This window comes from Malus sylvestris, chromosome 2 (assembly GCF_916048215.2).
Source record: "Malus sylvestris chromosome 2, drMalSylv7.2, whole genome shotgun sequence".
Taxonomy (NCBI): Eukaryota; Viridiplantae; Streptophyta; class Magnoliopsida; order Rosales; family Rosaceae; genus Malus; species Malus sylvestris.
In genome coordinates, this window is record NC_062261.1 from 7,856,951 (window position 1) to 7,867,667 (window position 10,717).

Below are 10,717 nucleotides of genomic sequence, written 5' to 3' on the forward strand. Positions count from 1 at the left end.
ACCTCACCTATATGTGATTCTAACAAATCTCTAATTAAAAAAATTAAAAAAAAAAATTAAAGCAGCTCTCTTCCCCAATCCCACATTCTCTCTCTCTGTCTCTCTTTCCTTCTACTTTAAAAAAAAAAAAAAAAAAAATTATGCACATTTTGCGTGTGGCCATATGCTAATATACGATAAAAAAGGGTGTGATGTCTACACACTCATTTTTACTTTTTACACATCCTTCTAATTTTCGACCGTCGGATCGGATGAATTAAAGAATATTAAATGACAGAAATCTACAAGAGCGTATGAAAAGTAAAAAAGGGTGTATGGATTGCACACCCCTAAAAAAATTAGTAACAATTAAAACTCAATTAGTAACAACTAGCGACTGTAACAAAAATCTACTAACCACGACTTCAAATCAAAGACTAATATCTTCCATTCTATCACTTACACTTCCTTTTCTCTTACCTAAAATCTAAAAATATCATCAATAAAAAACGGAAATATCATAAAGCTAATCAAATCAATGGAAAGTCGTTTCTACAAGATAAAGTCATCTACAAATCAGCTCAAAGTCGATATCAAAAGAAATCTACCGAGCTAAGCTGGTTTGTACATTATTATGAAAAAGCATGAACAACAGACTTCCAAACAACCATCTAGGAACTTCCAGTTCAGTCCTCAAATGCCAGCAATGGAGAAAAGCTTCTCCAACATTTGCTCTTCTCAGTAATATAATATTAGTTTTCAATCTGCAGAAACAAAGAGTTCATCTGTAGGTGGCTAGTTATTACAAAAACAGAAACCACATTTGTATCCTAAAGATCTCGGTGACTGCAAGTGAGTAAGCCGCCATCATACTCTATGAGTATGTATGACCGCAGTGCTCAAGCAACACCCATACGATCCACAACTCTTCTACGTGAACTAACTTGAAAAATGTTACCATGAGAATCAGAAGAGAACATCTGCACTAGTAGTTAACACATACAACCTTTGCATACCTCAGTTTACTTGTAACTTTGAACTGACATCGAAGGATAATGTTGAATCAATAGGATCATTGCCTCCTCAGCAATCTGTTGATAAATGAGAACAAAAATGAATAGGATTATACATTGAAGGGTTAATATTCTAGAAATCACAAAAATATGGAAACCACAACAGTCGAGCATCCAAAAGAAAGGCATGATGCATACGTTTTCAGTTAAATCCAAGCCTTTTTCAGATATGTGAATGAAAGAAGTAATATGAATTCAACATTACTTACCTAAAAACTTGGTTTTATTCGGATATATAAACCTACAAGGAGAAATGAGATTATAAGTACAAAATTTCTACAAGGTTATCAAAGAACTACATCATTTGGATGAACATGTAAAGCAACTACTCCTCCTCTGTTCCTGTCTTTATTAATCAAGTATCCACGCAGAGACGGTAGACTTATAGGACTACTATTTAATCACGAGTCGGGGTTCACAATAATCTAAAGTGAGAAAACTCCTTCGCATACACATTAAAATCAATCATTCACTTTCTAATTTATAAGTAACTAGAAGAGCATCTCACTCTTAAATTCCCTCTCTATCTTCACCAGTTCTTGATTTTGTGAACAATTGAGGACCCAATCTCCATCCCAGTAAATCTAACCAAATTAAATTCGTTAGGGTAACTGCGGAATGAGGTTTTCATCGGCTAGGAGAAAGAAATAAAAAAATAAAACGAACTGAAACGAGGCGATTTGTGAGTTTCTAGGGTTCTATATGATGCGAAACTTAAAATGAAACTTAGAGATAGAGAATTTAGATTTGTGACTTACGTATTAACAACCAGAAATCGCAGACTCAAAATTATGAAATCTTAGCCTCCAATATTCAAAATCGCAGTCTCAAACCTCTGAACTCGAAGCTCCAATATTCGAAATCGCAGCCTCAAATCTCTGAAATCATAGAAATACAAATTATTCATGAAAGCAATCCAATCAGTTCTTCGAAGACGAAATAAAAAACAAAATCAGAAAAATGAACCAAAAAAAAAAAACGAATCAAAACAATTCAATCCAATCATAAGAAACGATTCAAAATTACCTCGGATCTCAAAAGACCAAAACCCTAACAGAGTCCTCTGCAGATCGAATTCGGACTGGACTAGTGGGAACGAGTCGAAATTGTATTGAAAGTAAAATATCTCTGAAATCGTAGCTTCTAACCTCTAGCTCATATCAAAATCGACGGAAAAGCCATGGGAGAGAGCTCTCGACGAGCTGGAGAATTTGTTGTTGGAAAATATAGGGAAGGTAGAGAAGTTCCAGAGAAAGGGAAACAAGTTTAAAAATTTAGAAATATGTTGGCTTAATGTGGGTGGGTGAAGGAAAAAAAGAAAACGTAAAAATTTCGTTTATCCAAAATTACATCACTGTCACGATTTTATTTTGTGATAAAAGATTTGTTATTTTATTTCCTTTCTAGAGAGACAGATTTTGTTAACATGTAATTTAGATACTGTATATATTTTGAGAGAGAAATTAAACTTATATACTTGACATGTCATGTCATGATTATTTTTTAATTGCTTTTCGGTTTACAATTATTTTCTATATTCTTATTTATTTGTTTTACTTTTATGCCCTTTTTTCTTCTTGGTCCATTTCTGTCTCTCTTCCTTCTCCTTTCTAACCATGTCTCTCTTCGTACTTCTTTGTATTTTTCTTTCTCCTCTGTTCGTACTTCTCTCTATTCTTCCTCCTACATCATTATCTCTAGTAGTATTGAAAATTTTGAAACTGATCTTTTCAAAGTGCAGAAATTTTGAAACTGATCTTGCAGAAATTTTAAAACTGACCTTACAGAAGTGCAAAGAAAATTTGAAAGTAATCTGGCAGAAGTGCATGAATTGTGAACTAATCGTTCAGAAATACATAAATTGATTGTTACGGATCTAAAATCAGGTTGAAGTTTTTATAGATAGTGTCACTTTATAGTTTTGGCCTAGTTTCTCACTTTATAGTTTTGGCCTGGTTAACTAGCAAGTCTATTGAGGCCATGGTTGGAATTTTAAAATTTTGGTTTGCTTGTTTTTGGGCTAGGTTTGTTGAGGTTTGAGCTTTTGTCTCTTCTTGAAATGATTCAAAACTAGCGAAGTTCTATGAAATATATTTTGTGTTGTTTTGGTGTACAAAGATTTGGTGACCATTGTGTGTTGCAAATTTTGAAGTATGGGGCTAATGCTGAAGCTTCATCATGTTTATGTGTTTATGAACTTAGCAGGATTGTGAATTTGTTATTATCTTTCTCTAAGGGTTAGAGAAGGCCTCATTTCGGCGATCAATCCCTCAACCTCTCGCCAGTTGGCCCTATTGTTGAGGATGCAAAGGCATTGCTAGACCAGATCACTAGAGCTGTCATCACCCATATATGTCGTCAAGCGAATAAAGCAGCGCACCATCTAGCCCGCTCAACACTTCTTTATAATGGTTTTTGTTCTTGGTCTGAAGAACCTCCTGATCTTTCTTTTGTGTACATCTCTTCGACCATTTGGTCGTTCAATGAAACATTGTTGGTTTTCAAAAAATAAATAAATAAAATTCGGTAATTGTTGAAGATTGGAGGTTGCATTGAGCGTTTCTCACCCTTGACTTTGTCACATTGATATCGCGATCGCATACATTATCTGACATGCACACAGTATATATCATTGTTGTCGGTGGAAATATAGAGGAAACCATGGCTGTAGCTGTGAAATCTACTGAAGAATTAACAGAACAGAAGAAACCTTTAATAAGAAAGAGGCGAGTGGTTGTGACAGGAACGAGTGTGGTGACCCTACTCGGTCATGATTCTGATGTTTTTGGCGAGCATGGTTTAGAGTTTGTAATCCTCCAAATGTCATTTTTGGTGGAGATGCACGAAAACTAGTTTCTCTGATTTCAGAACTGGACTTGTTTATGTTCTTTATTTGTTAATTTAAGACAGTGTATCAGTACCTCTCTCCTGTAGTAAAACATCATTGTAAAAGCAAAAGATTCTTTTCACAGAAATTAAATTCCAAGCCAGATAATCTCACAATGATCCACAAAATCTGATTTTGGGACAAGATCTGATGTGTTTTTCATCACTTTCAGTCATGTTTGATAAATCCATTTTGTGTTTTGATATTGAACACGTCTTCTATGATGCAATTGAAGCTTTACGGTTTTCCTGTAAGAAGGTGAACCCTTTCTGTGTACCTTTCACAACCACAAATATGGATTCTGCCATGCTCGCAATGGATCTTGTGAGATTATAATATATATATATATATTCGATGCAAACTCTTACAATTCGTGATGGCTGCTGATTTTGTACTTCTCCTTTTAACTGATATTTACTCTTACACTTGCAGGGTTGGATGGTCCCAAACTATTCAACCTCTACTGCTTGTGCTATAAGCAGCTTCTGTACTTTGAATTCGGCAAATCATATCATTAAAGCCAATGCAATAAGTATTCCTATAAAGTGAAGTAATTTAGTGGTAGTTTAGATGCAAAATTGAAAATAATGATATACTGATGAACAATCTTTATATTATAATAACTGATATATAATTTTCTTTGAAATCTTACGCAGGACCTTATGCTCTTGGTATTGCTCCCATTCTTTGCAAATGTTATTTCTTAGTTTTACTCAAGTTGCACGTACAATAATCTTGTTCTTATGCAATTACTGGAGGATTGGGAGGCTTTGTGGCATGCAGAGCACTGTCACAAAGAAACAATGATCCGACCAAAGCATCACGCCCTTGGGATAGTGTAATGCGACCAATAACTATGCTAGATTCATTTATTCTTTGACTTCCACCGTGATTGGTTATATGATGAAACTTCTGTAAATATTGTTAAGAACAAGAATGGTAAAAATAATCGAAGGGCATGTCATATATTGGTTGTCTCAAATGTAAATTTGTGTTGGAATCTAGTCAGCTTTTATGAAATGATGTGTCGTAGTTTATAACTAAACCTAGTCATGTCTACTGAGCTTGAGAGTTGAGTTTCTTAATTTTAGAAACGTTTAACAAGTGCAAAGTTATTGCATTGCGAAAGAATGAGTTTGAAACGTTTAACAGGTGCTGTTTTTAACGAAATCTTGTTTTTGGTTTTTGGACAGAACCGTGATGGCTTTGTTATGGCGGAAGGAGCTGGCGTTTTGCCTCTAGAAGAGTTAGAACATGCTAAGGTATTTTCTAAATCTATGACCTTGGCAATGGCACTTGGGTGTCTGTCTGGATATCCTTTTTTTCTTTCTGTGTAGGATCACATCGTCCGAACGTTGTAGGTGCAAAGTCCGTAGGGACATTCTGTATCCTGTGATTCCCTCAAGCTCTATGGTCTGACAAACACATTTTCTAATCATTCATCTCTATCTTACTATGCAATATGGTGTTTTTTTAATAATGTCCTTGGAAACAGGGGCCGGGGTTATTCTCTGCATTGAAAAGCCTGGTTGGGGTGGGCAACTCCTCTTTATTTAACCTTTTTATTTTGCCATAAAATTTAAGGAAAACTAATGAAAAGGGTTTGAAAACTTTGAGTTTTAATGATAAGGACAAAATAAAGGATAAAATGAATAGTAATAGGATTGACTTTTTAGTGTAAAAATGTGATTTTTCGTTAAAGTAAACAGTACCGGGTGCTTTTCGTTAAAGTTCCCTAAAATTTACTTTTTATTAATTGATTTATTTTATAATTTTATTTATTTTATCTAAATGGTCTTTTACATCCGTAAAATATGACTCTACATTTATCACGTCATCACTTAACAATCAATCCAACAGATTAATTAACGGATGTCTGACATTGCCACAAATTCATAAGTTGAGACATGATATTGCAATATATCAAATTTTAAGTATGAGATTGTGATGCGATCTATAATTGAGGTAGTTTTGTGTAACTTATCATAAATTGGTAATGACTACTATTTCTTCACACCTTTATGCTAAATTCAAATATATATGCATCAAGAGTATGGTCAATCGTGAATGATCCAAGCTAAAACGTTTCTTCAAAAGAGATCAGGCGGCTGAAGAAGTTGGTTGCATATTGGAAAGAACAAGCAGGCAAGAAAGGAAACGATGAAGATTTGGAAGAAATTCAGGATGAGCGACCGGTGAAAGATAGAGGAGATGGCCGCCATTCCATCTAACGTTTCGCAGAAACTAGGAGGATGTAAGTTGTATGGTAATTTTATTTGTACATGGAGTTCGAAATTTCGTCCTCGTCTTTCATACTTGTTTTCTTCATATTTTTGCTTCAAAGAAATACAGTCACTCAGATTTTATCCCAGATAACACAAATTTTCATAAGGATTCGACGTGATCATGGAGTGCCGGCTGTCGACTACCTGACGCCCTCCCCCTCCTCCTTTATCCGGGCTTGGGACCGGCAATGTAAGATAAACTTACATAGGCGGAGTTCCAGATAACACAAATGAATGAAGAAGAAAAAATATGACAGTGCCAGGCTGCCAGCTCTTGGAGGCAAATTTCCTTGCGCTAGCGATGCCACCGCCACGGTGACAGCATTCCAAGCCAATTCTATAACTGAAACAACAGATGATTGGTGTTGCTACATGAAATGTAGTATCCCAAGCCAATCTCGTCACTGAACCATCACATAATTGGTGTTGCTGCACGCAATGCAGTATCTAAAGCCTTAATCCCGTCACTAAACCATCAAATGATTGGTGTTTGCTACATGCAATACATGTGAACCATCACATGATTAGCGTTGCTAATTTTTTGTTCTTTGCCAAATCACTTAATTAATCTTTGCTATAATTAGTATATGAGAGTCTATGATAGAAAGGAGAAAGCAAAATAAAACCCACAAATCCGAAGAAAAATATGGGAGATGGTGATGAGGACCGCAAGACAATCCCAGCCATTAATCTGAAATTTTTTCCAGATGAAGAAGAGTACAGGAAACTGAGGGAAGCATTAGAGACATGGGGTTGCTTCAGGTTTGTGAACCACAGGATCCCAGTGGCTCTGATGTCAGAGATGAAATGTGTGGTCAGATCTTTGCTTGACCTGCCCATATGGAGATCAAGAAGCAGAACAAAGGTGGCAAAGACTTAGCTGGCTACATAGCACCAAGCAAACTCAACCCACTTTATGAAACTTTTGGTCTCTATGACTTGGCCTCACATCAGGCTGTTCATAGCTTTTGCTCTCCGTTAGGCGCGTTAGATGCCTCTTCCCACCAAAGTTTAGATTTCTACTACAACCTTAAGACATGCGATGATTATTTAGTCTAGTAACACTTGATTATCATTTTTGTGAACATCTATATATTAAGCTTATCACATATTGCATATTTGTCACAAAATATGAGATGCCTAGCATTATTGACAATCAAATCATCTCATCCCGAAATATTCGAAAAAGGGTAGTGCTTTAATTCCCCTATAGCTATATGCACTCCAAAGTAAATGTATATTGCAATTTTCTGTGCCCTCCAAATTAAGGGACTAACTACTGTACATGTATTTGTTTAACACATTCATTAACAGTTATATATGTAGTCGATAACAGAGAATATCATATCTAACTATATATATGTTAAATGATGAATGTATTAAGTGAAGACTGGATAATTGAAAGTGCATGCTGACGATGATTTTTTTCGACCCAAAATAAATAAATAAATAAATTGATGATGAGGATTTACATTAATCTTGTTTCCTTTCTTATTATGTTGCTTAATTTCTCGGCCGAAAGCGAACCGCCGGAGGAATTCTTCTGGAAAACCGACCGCATACGACTTTTCTCAGACAGGTGGGACCACGAGTGGGTCCAAAGTATACAAAACTACAGACAACGTCCTAGTTTTGTACGGTTGGCCGCAAACGGTCGGACGTAAGAATTTCTTATCTCACATGAAAGACGTGCTAATCTTTTTGTTCTTGCCGACCCCTTAATTAGTCAAAAACAAATGCATATGGTACACTCATTCAAACCCAAATGAACAATCCGATCCAAATGTCCAAATAAAAAGGGGAGTTCGGAAGGCTCCTAGTATCCACTTTTGTATTCGAAGTCTCAACAATTCAGAAATGGGAGAAGGAGAGGAAGATTGCAGGACAATCCCAGCCATTGATCTGAAAAAAATTCCAGATGCAGAAGAGTACAGGAAGCTGAGGGAAGCATCAGAGACATGGGGATGCTTCAGGCTTGTGAACCACATGATCCCACCGGCTCTGATGTCAGAGATGAAATCAGTGGTCAGATCTTTGCTGGACCTGCCCATGGAGATCAAGAAGCAGAACAAGGATGTGATAGCGGGCAGTGGGTACATGGCTCCCAGCAAAGTCAACCCTCTCTACGAAGCTTTGGGGCTCTACGACTTGGGATCGGGTCAGGCTGTCGACAGCTTTTGCTCTCAGTTGAATGCTTCTTCCTACCAGAGGTTAGTTTTTTATTTTCTGATAATTTTACTAGTTTTCTACTTGGTATCAGTAATTTGATTACATTTTAGCTTGTTGAAAACAAGAAAACACAACCTCAATAATCCGCGTGATTATTTGGTTTAGTGACTCTTAATCTCGTGCTGAGGTCAAATCTTAGACAATGGTTGTTGAATGAAAAGAATGTTGCAACATTATCTCTAGATTAATCAATAATCATATATTTTATTGAGTAATGCTAGGGACTAAATTTATAGACCAAATTTTATAAACTACATAACATGGAAGTTGATTATTAGATTATTACTTAAATGTTGATAAACGTGCTCATTTCCTATTGATGACATATTATTTAGTTTGCAAATTTAGTCTACAAATTTAGTTTCCTTAGCATTACTCTATTTTATTTGGTCTACGTGTCAACCCTAAACTCGAAACTCTAATTCTCATTTGACGACTACTATTGAATGAAGAAAAAATTACAACCTTAATAGATCATGTCGATTGGGACTTGTCACTAGTTAAAAGCACAAAAACATAAGTTTATGCACACATGTTATATTGTGTTTTAGCAGAATGTTATATACGACGGTTTCATCTAGCACATTTAAATCTAGTCGTTAATATGAGCAATGTACTGCGTTGATGCATGGTAGAAAAACTCGTCTTAAAGTTGTTTTTGTTACTAATTTAGCAGAGAGGTGATAGAGAAGTATGCTCAAGCAGTGTATGAGCAGATTGCGGACATAGGAAAAAGGTTGGCAGAGAGTTTAGGGTTGGCTGATAGTGATTATCTCAAGGGGTGGCCCTGCCAGTTCAGGATAAACAAGTACAACTTCACTCCTGAATCAGTTGGATCCTCTGGTGTACAATTACACACAGACTCAGGATTTCTAACCATTCTTCAAGACGATGAAGATGTCGGTGGTTTGGAAGTGATGGACAAATCCGGCGCCTTTGTAGCCGTTGATCCTTGCCCAGGCACTCTCCTTGTTAATCTCGGAGATGTTGCTAAGGTACTTTATTGTCTGTTTAGTGTCTCTCCAATTCTTTGTAACATGTTTCATTTGTCCATTTTTCTTATGTCGTTGATATTTTTATTTCAAGGCATGGAGCAATGGGAGGTTGTGCAATGTGAAGCATAGAGTACAATGCAGGGAGGCAACAATTCGAATTTCGATCGCTACATTCCTCTTGGGACCGAGGGAGGAAGCGGTAGTGGAAGCTCCACCGGAATTTGTGGATTCCGAGCACCCTCGACTTTATGTTCCGTTTAGTTACGAAGACTACAGAAAGCTCAGACTCTCCACACAACTGCAAGCTGGTGAAGCCCTTGCACTCGTGCGCACCCCCTCCTAAGTTTGCTGATGTGGCACCAGAGAGAAATGAGCCTAATGCCAAAATAAACTATATTACAGATCATATAATTACTTGAAATAAGGGGTGGTTTGGGAGTGAGATGCTTAAAAAAAAAACACCCATGAAAAAAAGCTGTGAGGGTTTTAGGTGTTTGGTAAACTGAAAAAAAAAGGGCTTATTTTGGAAGCTGTTGTGAGAATAAGCTGAAGCTGCTATTTGTAGCTTTGGAAAACTGGCTTTTTTTCAAAGCACACAGAGCTACAGTGCTCCTTTAATGAAAAGACTCACTATCAGATTGCTTTTTTTTTCCAAAAGCACTTTTACAAAAAAGTTTACCAAACACTCTGCTGATTTATTTCACAACCGCTTATTCTCACAGCACAACCGCTTATTCTCACAGCAGCTTTTTTTCAAAACACAACAATACCAAACCAGCCCTAAGTAACTTCATATTAAGTTGTTGCCTAATTGAACAGGTTAAACCAGATTTGTTCAGATAATCTCTCTGTTCCTTCTGGTTCTACTTTCTAGTGGAGATTTCTTCAGAATTACAATTTTGTTAAGATCTTAGAGTAGTCAATCAACCCAGCAATTTGGTTCTAAGGGGAGAAAACCTATGGTGTCGGTGGGATATTTTTTCTTGAGTCTACAACGTGCATTATGTAAACATGACGTGATTAATGTGATAGGCACAAGAAAATATAACTAGTTGAATAATCATTTCTCGATTAACTTTGAAAATATTGTTAATTATAACCCGCCACAAAAGAAGATTAACGCGGCGATAAATAATTTGTAATTCACAAAAGTAGGGATTAGCTTACCAAACTTAATTGTTCGCTTCTATTACAATAGGATTTGCTTACACACTTTGTATGTATGAACAATTTTTCGTAGAAAATGAGGAGAGAGGGAGAGAGAGAGAG

General features: G+C 36.3%; 2 protein-coding genes and 1 long non-coding RNA gene across 8 annotated transcripts; 2 read left to right on the top strand and 1 right to left on the bottom strand.

Moving 5' to 3' along the window:
* Positions 1-403: 403 nt before the first annotated feature.
* LOC126608517 (uncharacterized) lies at positions 404-2,442 on the bottom strand. 6 transcript variants are annotated; one of them, XR_007617901.1, is made up of 5 exons: positions 2,079-2,439; positions 1,811-1,930; positions 1,191-1,293; positions 996-1,070; positions 404-743 (listed from the first exon to the last, which is right to left on the bottom strand). It is a non-coding gene; the product is annotated as an uncharacterized LOC126608517 (long non-coding RNA). The 6 variants fall into 6 exon arrangements; XR_007617902.1 differs by having other exon boundaries at positions 404-764; positions 1,262-1,293; positions 2,079-2,436; XR_007617893.1 differs by having other exon boundaries at positions 1,262-1,293; positions 2,079-2,428.
* A 1,271-nt stretch (positions 2,443-3,713) lies between these two features.
* Positions 3,714-5,300, top strand: LOC126588933 (3-oxoacyl-[acyl-carrier-protein] synthase II, chloroplastic-like). Its single transcript, XM_050254101.1, has 6 exons — positions 3,714-3,849; positions 4,112-4,263; positions 4,372-4,471; positions 4,596-4,663; positions 5,133-5,201; positions 5,277-5,300. Exons 1-6 carry the CDS (start codon positions 3,714-3,716, stop codon positions 5,298-5,300), a joined length of 549 nt encoding a protein of 182 aa, XP_050110058.1.
* A 2,634-nt stretch (positions 5,301-7,934) lies between these two features.
* Positions 7,935-10,345, top strand: LOC126608471 (2-oxoglutarate-dependent dioxygenase DAO-like). The gene is made up of 3 exons (XM_050276361.1): positions 7,935-8,434; positions 9,130-9,448; positions 9,540-10,345. The coding sequence occupies exons 1-3, from the start codon at positions 8,082-8,084 to the stop codon at positions 9,789-9,791; spliced, it is 924 nt and encodes a 307-aa protein (XP_050132318.1). The 5' UTR covers positions 7,935-8,081; the 3' UTR covers positions 9,792-10,345.
* Positions 10,346-10,717: the final 372 nt, after the last annotated feature.